This window comes from Girardinichthys multiradiatus, chromosome 9 (assembly GCF_021462225.1).
Source record: "Girardinichthys multiradiatus isolate DD_20200921_A chromosome 9, DD_fGirMul_XY1, whole genome shotgun sequence".
Classification (NCBI taxonomy): domain Eukaryota; kingdom Metazoa; phylum Chordata; class Actinopteri; order Cyprinodontiformes; family Goodeidae; genus Girardinichthys; species Girardinichthys multiradiatus.
The window spans coordinates 39,626,942-39,649,261 of NC_061802.1; the positions used below are offsets into that span (position 1 = coordinate 39,626,942).

Sequence of the window (22,320 nt, forward strand, 5' to 3'; positions counted from 1 at the left end):
GGCTATGCAGGGGAAACGGCAAAGGCATAGAAAAAGGTGCTCTGCTCTCATAAGACCAAAATTTGTTTAGTCTCCAGGTACAATGTGTTGAGTTAACTCAACACATTGAACTCACTTCGCATCCCACTGAACAAACCATCCTTATAGTGTAACATGGTGGTGGCTACGTCATGCTTTGGGGTTGCTCAAAGGTTGCAGTAGGCTGGAGACAGGGGAGGGGGGTTTAAGCAGGAAAAGCATGAAACATACGGTCAGAGCTACTTTGGAGTGGCTTAAAATAAACCATATTCATGTATTAGAATGGTGCAGTCAAAGTCCAGACCTAAACCCAATCCAGAATCTGTGGCTAGACTTTAAAGTTGCTGTTCAAACAATCGTCCTCCAGTCTGAATGAGCATGAGCGATTTTTCCATTGGTTTATCACATATAATCACAAATGCGATACATTGACGTCTGTGATTGTAATGTGACAAAATGTGTAAAAGTTTAATGGGCTGTGCATACTTTATCAAGGTACTCGTAAGTTAAGAGTAAGCCTGTCAAAACTGCCTTTACACGGTCCCACTTCAGACTCATCAGGAACAAGGCCGCTCCTATAAGGAAGTGTGTGCCCCAGTCATCGAGCGCCTGAGATTTCTGTTCAATGAGCTGCGGCCAGCAGTGAGCAATGATCTGTCAATTGTGTCCAAACTGAAGCTGCTGAGCTCTCAGCCACGTTGGAGGAGGATCGCCCAGAAACTTATTAGGGACCGAAGGAAAAAAAGAGGTGGGACAACTTGAACTATTCTGCAAAATGGCTTTTTTTTTTTTGTGTGCATCGGCTGTAAAAGCATTTACAATTTTCCCCGTTTAGTGCCTAAGAAGTCAGGTTCTGCTGATGTAGAAGAGCCAAAGCTTGAGAATGAGGGGACCAATGAAGAAGAGCACAATGTACACATTAACCCCACTCCTGCAGACAGGAAGTCACCCACTGGAAAGACGTCTAAGGTAGATTTATTTGGCTCAGTCAGTGATGGGAAATTTAAAAAAAGAAGCGATCAAAAGATTAAAATGCCTCAGCTTATCTTTGTTTAATTAATATATAGGTGAATCTTCTAACTTTGCACCTAAAAGAAGTTCTGATTCTGTAGCAGGACAAGTGGCAGCCTCTTTTAAACACAGTGGCAAACGTCCAGCGGTACCGGTGGCTGAAACACAGTGTTCAGGGTGTCTTTTCTCAGTCCAGCCTGATGGGCACTATAATAGAGTTTGCACTGAAGGAGGAGCCACTGGATGTGGAAAAAATGAGGAAGTGTCTCCTTAAACAGGTGAGACTGAAAGTGACATTGTTAAGATCTCCTCATTAACCCATAATGTTATGACTGATCAGCATCAGTCATTCTTAGAAAAGTGTGACAAAAGTTATGTGTTTCATCCCAGCTGGAAAGGGCCGAGGTGAGGTTGGAAGGCATAGACACCATGCTGAAGTTGGCCTCCAAGGGCTTCCTCCTGCCATCCGTCCAGTATGCGATGCTTTGCGGCTGGCAAAGAGTCATACCTGAAGGGACCAACATTGGGTAGGTAACCAGTTTTAAGCCTGTGCAAAAAAATACGTTGTTGCACATTCTTTTTATTAAAAGTAGGAGTGTATCGGCTTATCTTTTCAGGGAGCCGTTGTCAGACTGCCTTAAACATGTCGATCTGATCCCTCCCTTCAATCGAATGCTTTTGGAGGTGACGTTTGGGAAGTTGTATTCCTGGGCCATCCACAATGTTCGCAACATCCTGCTGGAGGCCAGCGCCCGGTTTAAAGAGCTTGGTGAGTGGTGGGAACAAAGACCCCTTTAATGCACAGATCATCTCCTCCACTTAAATATGCTCAAAGGTTATTTCTAAATATGTGTAAACTATTTCACACTGCCTTAAAAAACTATTCATACCCCGTTTGCTTTGTCACATTTTGTCCCATTACAACCACAAATTTAGATTTTACTGGGATTTTGTGTGATAGACCAACACAAAGTGGTCCAGAATTGTTGAATGGAGGAAAGATGATGGATGGTGTTCAACATTATTTACAAATAAAAATCAGAAAGCTGTTGTGAGTCCAAAACTACATCTAGGTTCCTCTTAGTCTTTAGACCTACTGAATCTAGTTGAATGTTGATCTTAATCCTCGGATTCTTGGGACCAAAAACAGTGGTTTCCGTTTTACCTGCATTAAGCTGCATGAAATTCTGACCTGTCCACTCATTTCTTTTATGGACAAACTGACTCAGTGAGTGTGGTGGACAAGGGCCATGTGGTGGATGCAGAGATATAAAGTTATGGGTCATCAGCATACAGCTGTTGGGAGATGTTTAGGTACTCTGTGATCTGAGTTAGATCATATAGATGTCAAATAAAAGTGACCTTAGTAGGATCCCTTGAGGAATCCCACAATGTTTTTATTGTTTGCCCAGATTTATAATTGATTAATGACGCAAAGCAGTCCCTTGTCTGCCAAGTAAGATCTGAAGTTTAGCTTTGTCTCAACCAGGTGTGCAGCCTGTTCCTCTACAGACCATCACCAATGAGAACCCGGCAGGACCAAGCCTCGGCACCATTCCTCAGGCCCGCTTCCTCCTTTCCATGATACATATGCTGTCCCTGAAACATGGCTCCAACAGCCTCAGCCTCTTACTAAATTCTGGTCTACTGGCCCTCACACAGAGTATACTCAAGCTTATTGGTAAGTCCTCCTCAGTCAAATATTTGTCCAGGTTACCTGTACTGACCCAGGTCTGCCTTGCCTCTGTACTAGAAGCAGGCAGATTGATGTTTGTATTTGAGTATGTATTTGATGTTGTTGATGTTCCTAGGACCCAGCACAGACAGCAGTGAGGAGGACCTCGGTTTGTGTGCTCATGGAGGCTCTGCCACGGTACTGGAAGAGTCCAGAAAGGAGGCGTCCCCTGCTCCCTTACCCGCTTCTGGCCCAGAACTTGCTGCCATGATGAAGATTGGTACCAGAGTCATGAGGGGAGTCGACTGGAAATGGGGTGATCAGGTAGCAAAATAGTTTTTTTTATTTTTATTTTACTGCTTTTAGTTTAAGTGATTTAAGTCTTCATGATCACTCCTTGTGCCTGTTCCAGGATGGCCCTGCTCCCGGTCTAGGCCGAGTCATTGGAGAGCTGGGTGAGGACGGATGGATCAGGGTTCAGTGGGACACGAGCAGCACTAACTCTTACCGGATGGGGAAAGAAGGCAAGTACGACCTTAAACTTGCAGAACCGCCCCCAGCTGCCCAGCCAACCGCCGAGGACTCAGACACTGAGGACGACACAGGTCAGTGTACACGAAAGGCTCAGCAGAAGTGACTGCAGTTCCAGGCAACACATGGACATCAAAATGGGAACTTTAACATGCTTTCCTCCTTGTTTCAAAGAAGGCGAGCTGATAGAGAAAAGCAGCCACCCAACAGCAATGATGTTGACCAGCACGGTCAACCTGCTGAAGACACTCTCTCTATCTGCTGGGATCTATGCAGAGGTTCTGCAAACGGATGCCATTCGGACTCTGTGTGGACTACTGAGGATGCTTGTGGAAAGTGGAGTTAACGAGAAGTCAAGTAATTAAACTCCTTCTGAATATTGTGATTTGTTTTTCTTCATTGCTGTTATTTGGGAGCATTTTAACATGATCTAATTTTTGGTGTCAGGCTGTCACTCCCACAGGCTGGTGTCTCGGGAGCAACACCGGAGCTGGTGCACTCTGGGCTTCATCCGCAGCATAGCTCTCATGCCTCAGATGTGCAGCACCCTCAGCACCTCTGCTTGGATTGGTCTTCTCATCAGAATCGTCGAGGGCCACCAGTCCTTCAGTGCTATCAATCTGCAGAGACAGGTATGTCGGGGGAATGTAGATGCTGGATTAAATTTAGCTGCTGGCCTGGGAAGCTGAAGCTACAATCCATTAAGGTTTTCCAAGATCTTGTTACAGTCAGCTCCATGAAGTGTAAGTCTAGATAAAAATACCTGCCTTTAATTTTTGATGAATTGTAGCTGTGAATTGTTTAACGTGTAGTGCTTTTAAATGTATGAATAAAGTCATAACCAACTCCAGAACTGGAAAGTTTAGAGAAAGAAAATTAAAGAAAAATATTATCGATCCTCTCATTAGACAGGAAAGATGTGTAGAAATCCTGTATTTATTTTTTTTGTCATATTTCTTATCATATTGAAGCATTTTGTCTGATGTTATTTATGTTATCACCATCAAAAATAAACATTTAAAGTTAAAGTCAGCTGCATACAACCAACAGTTTCTAACATTAGAAACTCTGTGGAGGATGGAAGTAAAGTTAAACACTTTGAGTGCCTTGTTGCTGAAAAGCGCTATATAAATAAACTTGACTTGACTTTAAACCCAATGGTTATGGAGCTCACACACACGCTTTTACCTGTCCTGGACAGGACCTTTTGTTATCTGTATTCTGATGTTTTGACAATCAAGGTGAGTTCAAAGCTGGACTTGCAATGAGTTTTTGCCTAAAAGAATGATCATGATGCATTATCAATGACAAAAAGGCTTTTGGTCATTATTTGTGTCCTGATGTAAACTGTAAAGTATCTGTACTGTTTGGCTGGTGTACACAGTAAAAATTGACTTCAGATGTTATTGGTTGGAAGCTGGTGTAGAAACTTTAATTTTTAAGAATTTATGTGACCTTTAACCTCCTGACTTTTCTTTAAAAACTGTAATCAACTGTAATTATTATTAATTTCCAAGTTTTGTGCTGTCATTAATTATTTGTTTTAAAAGCCAAGGCAACATTAAGCCCTATTTTACAGAGAACAGTCACTGTGAAACACATTTATTAATTTAAAACTAAACTAAATTATTAAAGAAAACACATTTTACCTGTGTTTAGCATGTTATATTAGCAATTACCATGGTTAGAATTACCAATCGTAAACACCAATCTGTGTGTGTATTCCTTAGGGAATGTATATCCTTACCTTAACTCTTAAGATTTTAGCTTGAACGAACTGTAACCCTTATTCGACATGTCATGGAAAATAGAGATATATGAGTTTCTAACCCAACCAGCCAGTTGCTAGTCAGGGTCGATTAAGCTGGACATTTTGTTCTGATTACCACCCAGTTTCTTGTTGCATTTCTTCTCAAAAGTGACACAGAAATTTCATGCAAAGTTTTGAAAAATAATTCACATTTGTATTCTCAAATACATCTTTAAACACTCATAAAAAACTTCTAAAGTGTTATAACAAACTCTGAGTTGTCCCTTTGTTGTGCACCCTGTGTGTTACCAGATCCTGGCACTAAGACTCCTACAAGCAGTTCTGCCTTCATGGGACAAGGCTGAACGCTCACAGGACATGAAGTTTCTGGTGGAGAAGTTGTTCAGTTTCTTAGGAAGCCTTCTGAGCACCTGCTCCTCAGACCTGCCACTTCTCAGAGGTTTGATCAGTTTTTCTGTGGAAACTCTTGATTTTTATAGTGTGACATACTCTTAAGTTGTTGAATGTCTCTGCAGAAGGTTCCATGAGAAGGAGGAAGTCCCGCCCACAGGCATCTCTGACAGCCACTCACAGCAGCACGCTGGCAGAGGAGATCGTAGCTGTACTGCGTGCTCTGCACTCCCTTGGCCAGTGGAACAGCCTCATAAATGATTACATTAACACTCAGCTCAGCTCCATTGCTGATATTATGGCTGGCTGTCACTCTGAAGCTGTGAGATTTACTGTTATCATTAGCTACTGGTTTCAGTTGATTAATCTAGTCAGAAAAATGGTTTCATACAATTTTTTCTTCTCACTATTTTATTCAGTGTTTCTTGGAAGAGTACTTTCCCGACTCAGAGGGTCCTAGAGTCTGCAGTCTGATGGCAGTGCTGGCAGTGATCGGTGGGATAGACGGTCGCCTCAGGCTAGGTGGACAGGTTGTTCATGAAGAGTATGGAGAAGGAACGGTAACGCGCATTACCCCAAAAGGACGCATCACTGTCCAGTTTCAGGAGATGAGAACCTGCAGGGTTTGCTTGCTCAGCCAGCTCAAACCGGTATGAGAGTTTCAGTTGCTTGTCTTTACGTACAACTCAAAAGCGAGCAGACAAACTTTATTAGCCGACTGTTTTCCTCAGGTGCCTGGCGTTGCCTTCAGTGTGCAGAACCTGCCTGTGAATGAACCCATGTTGGCAGTTTGGGCTCAGCTGGTCAGTCTGGCTGGAAGCAAACTAGAGAAACAGCGCATGAAGAAGTCACTTAGCCGAGGTCTCACAGGTGCAGGAAGCAACACAATAATGTCAAACTGATCTCTCGTGATGCCAAATTAAAACATGACTCTTTTGAATAGCTGCCTATCTGTTTGATAATAGGAGGGTTTAATTGATATATTGACGTATGCTGAGAGACGAATGAGTTGATTTAACCAAATATGCATGTTTGCAGCTGACCAGGTGGACATCCATCTGCTGCGGTGTCAGCAGCTGAGGCTTTACATTTTAAAAGCAGGACGAGCTCTCTTATCACACCAGGACAAACTCCGGCAGATCCTCTCCCAGCCAGCAGTTGTTGACATGGGACCAAGCCCCAGTGGTAAGACCCCAGGATAGCTTTTATGAACGCTATGGTGACCAGGCACAGCCTATTGACATAAACAAATTCATTCTTTGATGGTGCTTTTATTACAGTGTGTTTCCGTTTAGTGTTCAGTGTGTCCTCCTGCATTGAACGGGAATCTGATAAATCTGGCTGACATATAGATAAATATATATCACACATCTCAGATTAGGTCTGGATCAGCATGCCAACTGCCTCTGAAATGCCACTGTCGCTGTGGAAACCCCAGTGTGGTCAGCAGCTGTATAGGTACGGGTAGCATCTGTCTGCCTCTCCAAGCACAGTTCTAACAGGATTGTCTTGGGAAACCTAAAGCGATGGATGAGTCAGTATTGTTGACACGCTCTCTTTCCACAGCGCATTGTGCAATACCCTCAAATAAGGCCAATGTCATTGATTATATTTTCTGCAGCTTTTTGTGCATGCTTTAATATCCATCTAGTGGCTGTATTATTGTTCATCATGTCTCTGGTGCATATAGAAAAATGTTTTCACATGTGAAGATTTCCTGGCATCGACCAGTAATTTAAGAAACATGGAAATTTCCACAGTCAGTTCATCTTTTTTTTTTTGTAAGATTTAGTTTTTTGTTTAAAAGAATCACTGTTTACTCAACTGAAAATGTATTTGCATCTTATGAATAATTTTTTCACTTCGCAGTAAAGCACTTAATTCCCTTCTGTTTGTCAACCTGTACAAACTGCATACTGTCTGTTGCTGAGCAGAATTTGAACATTACATGGAGATTTTGCTGAATGTGAGAACCTACTTCTGTGCAGACGATCCGGTGGCAACATCTCCTGATGTCGGAGACTTGTCGCCTGAGGGCCCACTGCCTCCTCTGATCCTGCTGCAGCAGCTCCTGGCTGCTGCCACTCAGCCCTCCCCTATCAAAGCCGTTTTTAACAGGCAGGAGATGGAGGTACATGTGTAGACCTTACTTTAAACAGCTGCTGTATCACTGGTCAGCAGCAAATCTTACCTCACTAGGTGTGATGCATTTAGTTTGATCTCTGCTGCACCTGTGTTTGTAGGCAGCGGCTCTGGCCGTGTGTCAGTACCTGGCTGTGGAGTCAGCCCACCCATCCTCTCCACTGTTTGAGGAGAGCAGCTCCAGTGAGGCCACCACACCCATCACCATACAGCATGTAAGACCCCCCAAACAGAAGAAGCAGAAGACCTCCACTGTACCTCCCTTACCCATCGTCCTCCAGCTGATGGAAATGGGCTTCCCAAGAAAAAATATTGAGTTTGCCTTGAAATCACTGTCTGGTACTACAGGCAGTACCTCTGGTGTTCCAGGTAGAGGTTCATGCGACATATAATTTATTTGTTTAAATAAATAAATGCTTTGAAATGTATGTCTGGATTGTAACTGAGCTTATACATCAGGCGTGGAGGCTCTGGTGAGCTGGCTGCTCGACCATCCAGACATTCAGTTTACTGAGCTCTCAGATGCCGACACTGTGTCCGATGAATACTCTGATGAAGAGGTGCTGGAGGAACTGGAAGAGGCAGAGCCAACATCCTCTGTGGTGCATTTCTTTTTTCTTCTAGCTCAATGTACACAATTCTTTTAGCCTATTAAGTGCTCCTTATGACAGGTATTAATAGATTGTTTTATGACCCGGTCTGTTATATTAGCCTGCAGGAGCGGTGGTGACTGAGAGCCAGACCTTTAAGAAGAGGTCGGATTTCCAAACCAACGATGATTATGCTGTTTATGTGAGAGAGAACATTCAGGTAAAAAGCACCAGCCTAACCAGAGTTATTAAAACTGCATTAAGGGAATAACAAATGATGGAAATATATCTGGCTTCCCTGCAGGTGGGGATGATGGTGAAGTGCTGCAGGACGTATGAGGAAGTGTATGACGGAGATGTTGGGAAAGTGATTAAGCTGGACAGGGATGGACTTCATGACTTAAATGTGCAGTGTGACTGGCAGCAAAAAGGTGGAACATACTGGGTTCGCTACATCCACATTGAGCTGATTGGTAGGTGTTTATTCATTTGAAGGACACTTGAATATGGTAGTGATAACTTAGTGGGAATTGGGAATGTTCTCTTTTTACCTTTCATGTGTTTTTCCAGGTTTCCCACCTCAAAGTTCTCCCTCTCATATAAAGATTGGTGACAAAGTGAGGGTGAAGCCCACAGTTACTACGCCAAAGTACAAGTGGGGATCTGTAACACACAGGAGTGTTGGGGTAGTGAAAGGTACCAAAGCTGTGGTTGTAAAATCCACATTTTGTTCATTATTCAATCCCTGTCTTTCATCGTTTTAAACCAAAACCTGTTTACTGCTCAAAGCATTCAGTGCCAACGGAAAGGATGTGATTGTAGACTTCCCACAGCAGTCCCACTGGACTGGTTTGCTGTCTGAGATGGAACTGGTGCCCAGTATTCACCCTGGAGTGAGGTAACCTTCCACAGATAACCATGTACAAGGGACTGCTAAAGTATTCATATGCCTTACACTTTTTCACATTTTGTCATGTTGCAACCATAAACTGGTGTATTTTGTTGAGATTTTATTTTACAGACCAACACAAAGTAGGGCCTAATGAACGCTACTCTTTATGAATAAAAATCTGAAATGAGTCAATAATTTGTAGAAGCTCCTTTTTTTTCCAATAACAGCTGCAAGTATTTTTGACCACAGATGTCAGGGTCACAGACCTGTAGTCATTTAACCCTGTGATGGTGCAGTTCTTGGAAACCAAGATGATGGTTGAGCATTTTAAGCAGGAGAGAAACTCACACAGATCTAAGTGAAGATGGGGGGCCAGCTGACCAGTTTCTGGAGCTTTCCTAGTTTTTTGATGCTGAACGAGCCTATTTCTCATCTTCCTAAGTAATCCTTAGTTCAGCCAGGGTGTCCGAGGGGAGAGGAGAGGGGGGGTATGGGGTTGTTGGTGGTGGGTGCAGGTAGTTAATTTGTGTGGGAGTGGGTTGTGGGTGAATCGTTTGAAGGTATGAATGTTTTTTTCAAACAAGATTGCCCTATGAAGCTCCATCCACCTTACAACTCTGACCCAGCTTTTCTGTCCCTGCTGAACAAAAGCCTCCCACAGCATCATGCTGCCACCACCGTTTTTCACAATGGGGATGGTGTGTTTGTGATGATGTTACTTTTTTCACACAGCGTATTGCATGTAGGTCAAGAAGTTCAATTTAGTTGTGATCTGACTAGATAACCTTCTTCCCATGTTTGCTTGTCACACGCTGCTCCTTTTGCGATCTCTCTCTTGCGTTCTGTATTTATGCAAAGATTAAATTGTGATTATTTATAGTTTAATGAATCCATTTAACCCTGGTTATCATGTAAAACCGTGTATAATTTTCATTTTACTTCACAATTATGCACCACTTTGTGTTGGTCTGTAACATAAATGTTTCATACTTTTGCAAGACACTGTATTTCTCCAAGTTATTAAATTCCCCAAATATGGCTGTCTGCAGGTGTGATGGTTGTCAGATGTTTCCTATTAATGGTCCGAGGTTCAAGTGCAAAAACTGTGACGATTTCGACTTTTGTGACAGCTGCTTCAAGGCGCGCAAACACAACACCAGACATTCCTTTGGCCGGATCAACGAACCTGGTTAGTCCCATTTTCATCGTCAGAGCGACTGTCATTTTTAGGGATGCACCGATCGGGTAAATTTGGGCCAGTACAGATATCCTATATTTATATTGGTATAATGGCCGATAACCCTTTTTTACCTATATTATGTATATTATATATATTTCCCTACCTATTCGACATGGTGAACAAAACTACCACAGCAACGGTATTGCGTCTCTGCTTCAGTTAAACCCCCCACAATCCTCTGCTGCATCACTATCACTGTCACACGCCCAAACAAATACCATATGGGCCTCTCCTGAAACACAAGCAGCAACAAGATAGAAATAAACATCGGTTGTCAATATCGGCCCAGTTTCTTTTATGGGGCCGATACAGATGTGTTACAAATTGACTAAAATCAGCCAATAGCGATGTTAATGCATCCCTTATCTTATTCCATGTTTGAGTCTGTAAACTTTTTCGTTCACCATCGCTGCCTCCAGGCCAGTCTCCAGCTTTTTGCGGTCGGTCAGGCAAGCAGCTGAAGAAGAACCACAACAGCCAGCGTGGGATGCTGATCGATGACTGGTCCCGTGCTGTGAAGAGCCTCAATGTATCATCCGCTGTGAACCAGGCTTCACGCCTCATTGATTGCAGCGATCAGTGTTGGCAGTCCTCTGGCTCACAGGGAAAGGTAAACTGGATTAATTCACATTATAATAGGGTTTCAAATCTTGCTGCATTTAGGTTTAAACCATGTCCTGATCAGGATTTTTTTTTTTCCTTTCTGATAACCACTGAAGTCATGATATCAGTTCAGAGCTGATCACATTACATAGACAGGAAGTGAACTTCTTTGTCACTTTATTGGTAATGAAAACACAGATTTGTTAGATCAACAGAATAATGCTGACAACTCGTACGTTACAAACAGGCTGTGATTATTATTATTTTTTTTTTAAGTACTGCATAAACTGCAGCCCAGGGCTGACAAAATAACGGACAGTGCACCCATAACCAACATCGGCGGTCAGTTTAGTCAGGGATTGTGATACTGAGTATTTAAAGATGACTTGATCTGGACGGTTCCTGTCCCATATATTGGATTGGGTACATCCGTAGTTTAAAACACCTACTGACATTGTTTACGGTGGCTTTCTTTTCAGCACTGGATTCGCCTCGAGCTTTTTCCAGATGTTCTCGTGCACAGGCTGAAGATGATCGTAGACCCAGCGGACAGCAGCTACATGCCCTCGCTGGTGGTGGTTTCAGGTGACTTCAGATGAATTTGAAACGCAAATAAATAGTCACTTATTTTGCTCGTAACTATTACGTGTTTGTTCTATGTTTAATCTCAACAAACGTTTTTAACTTGTGTCTGTTGGCCTTAAATATAGGATAGAAAATATGTTGGTAAACCTTTCAAGCATATTTGTTTTCTTCTTTACATGCATTTTTTTATATGGCACCTACTTGTTCTGATTTATGATGGTGTAAGCAGCAGTTTTTGCTGATTATTTTTGTTATATTACCAGGTGGAAACTCTTTAAACAACTTAATTGAGCTGAAGACAATTAACATCAACCCCACTGACACCACTGTCCTCCTGCTTACTGATTGCACCGAGGTTGGTGAAGTTCCAGATGTTCTTGTCACTCATTTCTTTTAGTTTTGTAATCATTTTTATCCTATCTCACCCTCCAGTTTCACAGATACATTGAGATTGCGATCAAGCAGTGCCGTAGCTCAGGTATAGACTGCAAGATTCACGGACTTCGTATGGTGGGACGTATCAGAGCTGAGGATGAAGACCTGGCCACAGTCCCCTTCCTGGCGTCTGACAATGAAGAGGAGGATGATGAGAAAACTGCAGCTGGAAGGTGAGAAATTCCAAGAAAACAGCACGAATTTGGCCGGCAGTTTTTACTGATGTGGTCAACATGCTTGTCTTTTATTTGATGTACGTGATTTTGTTTTTTTGCCCCACAGTCTTGCTCGGAAGAAGTCACCAGGACTGGAGTCGTCAGCCACCATCCGGACCAAAGTGTTTGTTTGGGGGCTGAATGACAAGGACCAGCTGGGAGGACTGAAGGGCTCAAAGGTCAGTTTTATTACTAAGACAATAAACCTTAATGAATGATTTCAGTTTAGGCTGCGATATATTAGATATATCTATCTGACATTTATTCTTCTCTGGCCTGTGGAAAAGGAAAAGTATGTTGTATCTGTATTTTATGCGAAATACAAAGGTGTTACTTGAAAATTAAACTAAGGATTATTATAGAACCATGTATCTTTTTTCCTCCAGCTTTATAATTATGCACTATTTTGTGTTTGTCTATGACATAAAATCCCTATGAAATACTTTAAACTTTGTGACTGCTCTGTATAGTTTGTGATATAAATCCTTCTGCATGGTATGTCTCTTTTAAGGCCTTGTAATCCATGTTGTGCTCTTGTGTTCTTTACAGATCAAGGTTCCCTCCTTCTCTGAAACCCTCTCTGCTCTCAACGTGGTGCAGGTAGCTGGTGGTTCCAAGAGTCTCTTTGCAGGTAAAATGAGGGAAACCTTTGTTTTGTCCTCAGCCCTTTGTGCATTTTGGCCTGTTTGTAACTGCTGAGTCATGTTTGCAGTGACTGTGGAGGGGAAGATTTACGCCTGTGGAGAGGCCACCAACGGCAGGTTAGGTCTGGGCCTCTCCAGTGGGACCATCCCAATCCCCCGCCAGATCACGGCACTGAGCAACTATGTGGTGAAGAAGGTGGCTGTGCATTCTGGCGGGCGTCACGCCATAGCGCTGACTGTGGATGGGAAGGTGTTTTCCTGGGGGGAAGGAGATGACGGCAAACTTGGACACTTCAGTAGAATGTGAGTTTTGTTTTCCAATGTGGTGCCCATACATTAGAAACTGTATTTATGCATTATAGGAGATTATAAAATATTTATTTACAATTTGCTTCTTGGTTCTATGTGAAAAAGGGGGCTTTCTTATATAAGATGCTTGTAGAATGTGTGATGGACAGCTGTTTTCAAGGGAATAAAAATGCGGAAAATATAATTTGATCTTCCCACCAGGAACTGTGATAAGCCCCGGCTGATTGAGGCACTAAAGACCAAGCGCATCCGGGACATAGCCTGTGGCAGCTCTCACAGTGCTGCTATCACTTCCAGTGGGGAGCTGTATAGCTGGGGTTTGGGTGAATATGGCCGCCTTGGACATGGAGACAACACTACTCAGCTGAGGCCCAAACTGGTATGTGCACCTCCTTTGTTGGCTTGATGTTAATGCTGGGGTCATCACCTTACAGAGCTTCTGCACTGATTTAGCTCAGCTGTTTGTAGATCTTACTTTGCATGGTGTGTATATGTGCAGAATGTGCAAGAACAGGCAGTGCAGGACATATGATGTATTTGTGTTTTTGTCATGCAGGTGAAAGTGCTGCTGGGGCACCGGGTCATCCAGGTTGCCTGTGGTAGCCGGGATGCTCAAACTCTAGCCCTAACTGATGAAGGTAAATCTGTGTTACACACTAACTGATGTCTTGTGGCTATTTTGGCCAAACACATGAATAGACATTTTAGGTTTAAAAATGTGCAATTTCAGTCAAAAGTACATCTACTGCTCATCTGCATTAATGCTATATTAAGTCAGGGATTTAATTATTTATTTTAAGTGTTCTTCTTCCAGGGTGGAATGATGATACAACATGCAGCTTTATTGGTGTTTACAAAGAGGAATTGGGTGCAAAATGTCTCTGATCTATACAAAAACCATGCACTTTCTCTAGCCATTACCAAGATCCTACCATAACCCTGGCTTGATATTTGACCAAAAATGATTAAGTTAAATTGTTTCGTTCCGTTTCTTGGCACAGGCCTGAATTTTAATCATAGTCCATTAAGATTTTAATCAATTCCAGACATCAGCCTACATTTTCAATTCCAAACCCAGTTTTTTTTTGTCTGGGATCATTGTCTGGTTTATACACCAAGCTTTGTCCAAGTTTTAGTCATCTGATCCAAACCATCACCTCTAATGAAAGGAAATTGGTCAGGATGTTTAGGAACAAGCAAGGATTAAGCCAAGGGTTAAGGGTTAAGCCTATCCTAAACTGGAGCACCAGTGTCCACAGTGAAGCAAGTATAACATCAGCATACTGACCAAAAAAAAAAAAAGCAACTCCTCCAAAAACCAAACATTTGACCTCAACTGACATTTGCATCTCCTCACATTGTTCCATGTGGCAGCCAGAAATAAAAGCTTTTCTGTCAGATAAGACAAAGACTGTGCTATTTAGCCATGATGACACATAGTACTTTTGAAGAAGTTGAGGTGCAGCTTTTATACCTGCAAACATTGTACCATCAGCCAAGCATGGTGGTGGCAGCATGCCGAGGGTCTGGTTTGCTACCAGTAAGTACCAGATTGTTGCACAAGGTGGGTGGAATAATAAAGAAGCCAATTCCATTGGGTCTTTTTCACCTAACACACATCTAAACTGGTTTTGGACAGGCTAAAATAGGCTAACATTAAGCTTCTGGAATGGACGCAACCTCAATCCTATTAATAATTTGCTGCCTAAAAGCAGGGAACCAGGAATGAGCAAATATCCATCCAGAAGTTCCTTATTGAAGGGCATGAAAAATGTGTGGTTTCTCTGCTATGCGCCAAGGGAAATTTGGGATGTATATATGTATATTTTGAGCCTGGAAGTATAAGTTTGACCTTGTGTGGAATAAAAAGAATTTACATGAAATTCAACTTAGACACCAAGTTTATCAAAGCTGCATGTTCAACAACTCCTCCCTGGAAAAAGAAGCGTTGGTGTAAATGATCACTGAGATACCCGGAATATAAACAGAACGGACTTGGATCACCATGGAAACCGCACATGTTTCTATGTAACATTTTTGAAACAGATCATAAGGAAGCAAGCTTTGTTTGGAGATAAATGGTTGTTTGGATTTATTTTGTTAGGATTGGTGTTCTCCTGGGGTGATGGAGACTTTGGAAAGCTTGGCCGTGGGGGCAGCGAGGGCTGCAACATCCCCCAGAACATAGAGAGGCTAAATGGACAAGGAGTCTGTCAAATTGAGTGTGGAGCACAGTTTTCCCTGGCTCTGACTAAATCTGGAGCTGTTTGGACCTGGTGAGATTGACAAATGTTACTTGTAAGATCAGGCATTATTTATCCGTATTGGATAAATTCACGTGTGGTTTTCTTCTCCTAAACAGGGGCAAAGGTGACTACTTCCGATTGGGCCACGGCACTGATGTCCATGTGCGAAAACCCCAGATGGTGGATGGACTGAGAGGGAAAAAGATTGTCCACGTCGCTGTTGGAGCACTGCACTGTTTGGCTGTTACAGACACAGGACAGGTTAGTTTTGATCACTACAGCTCTGCTCATTGTGTTGTTGTTCCAGTTGTCATTGGAAGTTGCACCCCTATTTTACTCTTTACGGTCCTGCAGGGTGTTTAAATGTAAATAAATGGCATTTGGGTGCTATAAAATGAAACTGCAATCAGCCTGCCTTCAAATAGAAATGGAATCAGTCTTGTGTTTCTGTCTAAGGTGTATGCATGGGGAGACAATGACCACGGACAGCAAGGTAATGGCACCACTACGGTTAACAGGAAACCCACCTTGGTTCAGGGTTTAGAGGGACAGAAGATCACTCGAGTGGCGTGTGGATCGTCCCACAGTGTGGCCTGGACTACCGTGGATGTGACCACACCCTCAGTTCACGAGCCTGTCCTTTTCCAGACAGCCAGAGACTCCCTGGGAGCCTCATACTTGGGTATGTGTGAGGCTAAGACGTCTCTACATTCACATGAGGAAGAGACACCTTATAGGAAGTGTAATAAAGCAAGGTAGACTGCACCACAGAGGGAACACTTCAGTTACTGTCTGAGCAGGAGTCACATTTACTTCTCCACTATATTGTGTAATTTTTTTTATCATGATTTAATATGCAGTAGTTTCAAAATCTTTGTGACAGCCTCTAATATTATTTTGACATTATTTTCTATTTTTGATTTAATTTCATTAGAAATGTTTTCTTGGACAATGGCAATGGCATTTCTGTTAAAGCTCTTGTTGAAACACATAACAGTAGCCACAAATACAAAAAATGACTAAATTCCTCAGGTTGAATGAATGATGCAACGATCAGCATTTGGTGATCCACTTCCGAACTCCATATTTTTCTTAAGCGTTGACCTGCTGCTAGAAATATAACTGATTCTGATTGAGCTGAGGCGACATCATGCTGCTCTATGAACAGGATTTTTCTATTATGAGCAAAAGCAAAATGCATTGAGGGTCTCATAATAATCTGTGCTGTTAGCAGCAGTTTCCTTACCTTCACCCTGAGATTGTCAAAAATTTGCCAACATTTGCAGATCTTCTGTTCAGCCTTTTTGTTATCCGCAAGAATTTTCACGGTCTGAATAAACTGCAGATATTTTTGGCATGTTTTAGAAAATAGTTTCCTTTTTAAATAACTTCGTACATCTCTTGACTTCATCTGATGTAGATTTGTCTCACTGATACTAAATATCACAAACTTGAAGTCTTCTTCACTCATTAACATCTTCATAATGGAGTGATGTTAACAGCTCAGCCTGATATCTGTTAGTATGCTGCGTTCACAAAGATCAGATTTTTTAGTTTCCACTTAAAGGTCATGGATCAATTAAGGCTGACAGTTGAATTATGTGTAGTCCAAATCATAACCCAGTTTTAGCAAACCTCTGCAGTCTGCTTGCTCTGAAGTAGGACCTAAAGCTATTTTATCCTCGTTACAATCATTGTTTGTGCCTTGCTTTGTTTTGGTTTTCAACATTACAGGTGTCCAATCAGACAGTGACTCTTCAGCGGCGAGCAACAAGATCAGTGGGCAGAGCAGCGTGAAGCCCAACCGGCCCTCGCTGGCCAAGATTCTCCTCAGTCTGGACGGCAACCTGGCCAAGCAGCAGGCTCTGTCTCATGTGCTGTCAGCTCTCCAAATCATGTATGCAAGGTATGCTGTCTGCAGAGTATAAATTGTCATACTGTAGTGACCGAAAACTCCCTCAAACCATTTGATCCAGACATATATACTTGTTAGGGGTTTAGTTGTTATCATGACCTCTTCTGATGGGATGTCTTGTGTGTTGCCCCCAGGGATGCTGTAGTTGGTGCTCTGATGCCAGCTAGCATGATTCTGCCAGCAGAGTGTCCTTCCAGCTCTCCTGTACCCCCACTGGACTCTTCCTCATCCTCCTGCTTCAGCGATGAAGAATGTCCTCCTGTTCCTCTTGAAGCTGAAGACCGGGTCAGCCCTAATCCCTGGCAAGACAAGAAGGGGGAGGTTAGGGAACCCTGCATGCATCCGTCATCAAATGTTCTCCCATCTTTAAAGTTTAACCAAGTTTCTTTATTTTTATTTTTATACAGGCAATTTATTGTTAAAGCGCGGAATGATTTTTTGATTGGGTGACCTTTTTTTAAACCATAAACTAATTCATGGTTCTTAAATTCCATAAAAAAGGGGTAGAAAGTTACTTTCACATCAAACCTGAATGTGCCCTTCGGAGCGCTTTGTTTCGTGCCAGAGCCTGGTTTCTGGAGTGGATCAAGCCGGTGTGAACCCATCCCTGACCCTGAAACGAATCAGAAAACCATACCGTGGCACGGTTACAATTCTCGGTCTCTGCACAGTTTATCTGGGCCTAGGAGCGGGTCGCTTGCAGTGTGAATATGTGTTGTTCCCAGCGTATTATATGGTGTACATAAAAGCAGTGCATTTGAATACAAGAAGAAGAAAAACATAATAAGAAGGGGAATCCGAAGATTAAAAAGTTTGAAAATGTCTCCTAAGGCCACATTGAGTAGTCACGAGGTGCAGGCGCACAACTACATTTTTACATCAAAGTAACAACAGAATCCCCAGGGGGACTGACTGGAGCAATACTGCCCCCGAAACAATTTGTTGCAACTGTATGGCTATGTTTGGTCCCGTCTAAAAAAAATCTCTGTGTGAAAGCAAACCACGCCATCTGAAGGTGGGAATTTTCTCACTTTTGCCGATCCCTGGACCGATGCCTAGACCGGACTAGCAGTGTGAACACACCATTAGATACACACACGTTTAGTTTTTGAGAATGACTTTTTTCCTAGTACATTTCTTTACTCTGTGTGTTTCTGTGTGAACAGGCTCCATCATCAGAAGACGCAGTTACCCCATCATCAGCGGTGACTCCTTCAGCCTGCGGAGCCTCCTCTCGTCCTTTCATTCCCGTCACTGATGACCCCGGAGCTGCCAGCATCATCGCTGAGACCATGACAAAGACAAAAGAGGCTAGTTTGTATTTACACAAAAAAACACAGACAAATGCATTTTTGGCAGTAATGTTAGTGTTCCTACAAGGTCTAGAGAGGTCTAGAATTTATTTCAGGCATTTTTCAGCTTTAGATGGAACACAGACTTTATTCTGCTGATAAAACAACACCAAGTGTAACAACAGCCAGTTATGAATTTGTATAATGTTAATATCTGCTAACATGGCTTTGTATCTTCTGCATTTACAGTAAGGAGAACACGTATTTGATACACTGCCGATTTAGCAGGTTTTCCCACTTGCAAAGACTGTAGAAGTTTTTGATTTCTATCAACTGTGAGTGACGAAATCTAAAACAAAAATCCAGAAAATCACATTGTGTTATTTTTAGGTAATTAATTAGCATTTTATTGCATGACATAAGAATTTGATACATCAGAAAAAAAAATTTAATATTCGGTACAGAAACCTTTGTTTGCAATTGCAGATATCAGACGTTTTTGGTAGTTCTTGACAAAGTTTGCAAACTGCAGCAAGAATTTTGGACTCCTCTATACAGATCTTCTCCAGATCCTTCAAGTTTTGGGGCTGTCACTGCACAATACGGACTTTCAGCTCTCTCCTAAGAGTTTCGATTGGGTTCAGGTCTGAAGACTCGCTAGGCTACTCCAGGACCTTGAGGTGCTTCTTACGGAGCCACTCCTTAGTTGCCCTGGCTGTGTGCTTCGGGTCGTTGTCATGCTGGAACACCCAGCCATGACCCATCTTCAATCTACTGAGGGAAGGAGGTTGTTGGCTAAGATCTCCCGATACATGCCTCCATCCATCCTCCCCTCAATATGCTGCAGTCATCCTGTCCCCTTTGTAGAAAAGCATCCCCAAAGAATGATGTTTCCACCTCCATGCTTCACAGTAGGGATGGTGTTCTTGGGGTTGTTCTCATCCTTCTTCTTCCTCCAAACACGGTGAGTGGAGATTAGTCCTAAAAGCTCTATTTTTGTCTCATCCGACCACATGACCTCCCATTCCTCCTCTGGATCATCCAGATGGTCGTTGGCAAACTTCAGACGGGCCTGGACATGGCTGGCTTGAACAGGGGGACCTTGCGTGTGCTGCAGGATTTTAATCCATGTTGGCGTAGTGTGTTACTAATGGTCTTCTTTGAGACTGTGGTCCCAGCTCTCTTCAGGTCATTGGTCCTGCTGTGTAGGTCTGGGCTGATCCCTCACCTTCCTTGTGATCATTGATGCCCCACCAGGTGAGATCTTGCTTGGAGCCCCAGACTGAGGGAGATTGACCATCATCTTGAACTTCTTCCATTTTCTTATTATTCCTCCAACAGTTGTTGTCTTCTCACCAAACTGCTTGGCTGTTTTCCTGTATCCCATCCCAGCCTTGTGCAGCTCTACTATTTTATCCCTGATGTCCTTCCACAGCTCTCTGGTCTTGGTCATTGTGGAGAGGTTGGAGTTTGTTTGATTGAGTGTGTGAACAGGTGTCTTTTATACAGATAAGTAATGTCATGCAATGAAATGCAAGATAATTACCTAAAAATCACATAATGTGATTTAAAGTGCTAAAAGTAGCTGAAATACATGGTGTATGTCTAGCTGTTAGCTTTTACCTCTCTGTTCAAAATTAAAATTAATTTATTTTCATTTCAATGACCGATGATGACTTCACAGAACCTGACTTTAAGAAATCCGAACTAAACGTTTAATATAGGTAAAGCGGTAATGAGAACTGTGGACATCTGGATCTGGAAATGTATGGAATTTTTACATGAAAAATGCATAAGGAACCCTGATTTTATGTTTAATGCTTACTGTCAGGACTCAGAGAACCAAAGTAAGGTTGTTGGTCCCGAGCCTCAATACCTGGACGAGTTCACCAGTCTCCTAGTGCCTGATGATACTCGGGTGATGGTGGACCTGCTGAAGCTGGCCGTGTCCTGTCGCTCCGGGGAGAAAGGCAAGGAGGTTCTGTCTGCTGTGCTGTCTGGTATGGGTACAGCTTATCCACAGGTAACATGTTGTATCCTCTTATGAAGAAGGCTTTTAAGGCTCCTTGTCCTGACATTTTTCATCTTTGAGTTTTGTCTGTGTTGTTCAGGTTGCTGACATGCTGCTGGAGCTGTGCGTCACTGAACTGGAAGACGTTGCCACAGACTCACAGAGTGGGCGCCTGTCCTCCCAGCCTGTTGTTGTAGAGAGCAGCCATCCTTACACTGATGACACATCCACCAGTGGAACTGTAAAGATCCCAGGTACAAACAGGTTGAGTGCTTTTCACTGAGAAATTCAGCCATGCTGGGGAGAACAATCACAGCCTAGTAAACCACCTCCACTTTGTCCGGTAGGTGCTGAGGGTTTAAGGATAGAGTTTGACCGGCAGTGTTCAACTGAGAGGCGCCATGATCCGCTAACAGTCATGGACGGAGCTAACAGGATCGTCTCTGTCAGATCAGGTAATGACTGGACTACGCTTTAACTCACTGTCATACAAAAGAGGAAGTGTGAGCAAAATGAAATGAATGTTGCATGTGTTTCAGGTCGAGAGTGGTCTGACTGGTCCAGCGAATTAAGGATTCCAGGAGATGAACTCAAATGGAAGTTTACCAGTGATGGATCAGTAAATGGTTGGGGCTGGCGCTTCACTGTCTACCCCATCATGCCTGCTGCTGGTGAGCAGATCATTTGATGCACCAAATCATTCAACAGCAGAGTCATTGCCTCGAACTGTGACTGAACATTTTTTCCCCTTAGGTCCCAAAGACTTGTTGTCTGATCGCTGCATCCTGTCCTGCCCCTCCATGGATTTGGTCACATGCCTGCTGGACTTCAGGCTCAACTTTGCTTCAAATAGGAGCATCGTGCCCCGCCTTGCTGCTTCCCTTGCTGCCTGCGCCCAGCTCAGTGCACTAGGTAACTGATGATAATCCTACTAATTCATAATTAAGTGTCTGAATGTTTATATGATCTTATATATGTATCTGTTTCAACATAAAACATGACGGTCAGATTTAAATGAAGTCAATTTCCTGTACAGCTGCTGGACACAGGATGTGGGCTCTGCAACGGCTACGTAAACTTCTCACCACAGAGTACGGTCAGTCCATCAACATCAACAGGCTGCTCGGAGACAGTGAGGGCGAGGCCCGATCTATTGTAAGTATGGTGGGAAACTTATTGTTAATGTTCAAGTTTGTTCTGTACTGTTTATAAATAATTGTAGCAGCACAAATGTACATACCAGAGACTATTTGGTGTTTATTGAATCTTTTTTTCTAAGAATGTAAAGTGTAAATAATCAGTACAACCTTTTTTATATTGTGTGTCACCATTTAAACATGCACTCATACAAAGCCTCACCAATATCTTTGCTCTATTTGCAGCACAGTTTTCTCCCAATAACACAGAATGTAACATTTATTTTTGTTCTTTTAATTTAGTATTATCTGAATTTGCTGTTGGAAAACACAGAGGGACCGATCAGAATTTTTTGGCTGATTTTCCGATTTTTGACCAGCCAGTAAAGCTTTTCACATCAAAGGGTTGCTGTAAAACAGGATTTTGTGGCTATTTTAAAACAAAGATCTTAAAACGTCTTATCACTAGTGATCATGGTGGTTAGTGCCTAGAGAAGGTGGATTGTCATCTTTACTGAGATTTCCAAAAGGCCAACATTTTCAAATCCAGCATGTTTTCAAACAGACAGTTTAAAATGTCAAACGTTTGAGTCATATAAGTCAGATTATTTCTTTAATTAAGGAACACTGTCTGACCCATGGAGGTCTAGTGATGATAAAAAAATCAGT

At 42.6% G+C, this 22,320-nt stretch overlaps 1 protein-coding gene across 1 annotated transcript in view; it reads left to right on the forward strand.

Moving 5' to 3' along the window:
• The window catches only part of herc2 (HECT and RLD domain containing E3 ubiquitin protein ligase 2), a 67,544-nt gene that overhangs the window by 33,918 nt on the left and 11,306 nt on the right, over window positions 1-22,320 (forward strand). The window contains exons 30-73 of the mRNA XM_047375803.1: window positions 571-766; window positions 854-987; window positions 1,131-1,307; window positions 1,420-1,556; window positions 1,647-1,798; window positions 2,519-2,710; window positions 2,841-3,028; window positions 3,117-3,309; window positions 3,413-3,592; window positions 3,683-3,867; window positions 5,298-5,445; window positions 5,522-5,718; window positions 5,816-6,046; window positions 6,128-6,266; window positions 6,435-6,581; window positions 7,385-7,527; window positions 7,640-7,907; window positions 7,998-8,140; window positions 8,250-8,348; window positions 8,433-8,601; window positions 8,699-8,824; window positions 8,918-9,026; window positions 10,070-10,209; window positions 10,680-10,870; window positions 11,343-11,448; window positions 11,712-11,803; window positions 11,881-12,056; window positions 12,166-12,277; window positions 12,648-12,729; window positions 12,811-13,045; window positions 13,253-13,430; window positions 13,608-13,689; window positions 15,156-15,327; window positions 15,414-15,558; window positions 15,754-15,979; window positions 17,032-17,203; window positions 17,347-17,533; window positions 18,379-18,522; window positions 20,336-20,527; window positions 20,616-20,769; window positions 20,863-20,970; window positions 21,055-21,186; window positions 21,269-21,427; window positions 21,552-21,670. Of these exons, the coding sequence (XP_047231759.1) occupies window positions 571-766; window positions 854-987; window positions 1,131-1,307; window positions 1,420-1,556; window positions 1,647-1,798; window positions 2,519-2,710; window positions 2,841-3,028; window positions 3,117-3,309; window positions 3,413-3,592; window positions 3,683-3,867; window positions 5,298-5,445; window positions 5,522-5,718; window positions 5,816-6,046; window positions 6,128-6,266; window positions 6,435-6,581; window positions 7,385-7,527; window positions 7,640-7,907; window positions 7,998-8,140; window positions 8,250-8,348; window positions 8,433-8,601; window positions 8,699-8,824; window positions 8,918-9,026; window positions 10,070-10,209; window positions 10,680-10,870; window positions 11,343-11,448; window positions 11,712-11,803; window positions 11,881-12,056; window positions 12,166-12,277; window positions 12,648-12,729; window positions 12,811-13,045; window positions 13,253-13,430; window positions 13,608-13,689; window positions 15,156-15,327; window positions 15,414-15,558; window positions 15,754-15,979; window positions 17,032-17,203; window positions 17,347-17,533; window positions 18,379-18,522; window positions 20,336-20,527; window positions 20,616-20,769; window positions 20,863-20,970; window positions 21,055-21,186; window positions 21,269-21,427; window positions 21,552-21,670 (6,957 nt within the window). The remainder of the gene's footprint in view (window positions 1-570; window positions 767-853; window positions 988-1,130; window positions 1,308-1,419; window positions 1,557-1,646; window positions 1,799-2,518; window positions 2,711-2,840; window positions 3,029-3,116; window positions 3,310-3,412; window positions 3,593-3,682; window positions 3,868-5,297; window positions 5,446-5,521; window positions 5,719-5,815; window positions 6,047-6,127; window positions 6,267-6,434; window positions 6,582-7,384; window positions 7,528-7,639; window positions 7,908-7,997; window positions 8,141-8,249; window positions 8,349-8,432; window positions 8,602-8,698; window positions 8,825-8,917; window positions 9,027-10,069; window positions 10,210-10,679; window positions 10,871-11,342; window positions 11,449-11,711; window positions 11,804-11,880; window positions 12,057-12,165; window positions 12,278-12,647; window positions 12,730-12,810; window positions 13,046-13,252; window positions 13,431-13,607; window positions 13,690-15,155; window positions 15,328-15,413; window positions 15,559-15,753; window positions 15,980-17,031; window positions 17,204-17,346; window positions 17,534-18,378; window positions 18,523-20,335; window positions 20,528-20,615; window positions 20,770-20,862; window positions 20,971-21,054; window positions 21,187-21,268; window positions 21,428-21,551; window positions 21,671-22,320) is intronic.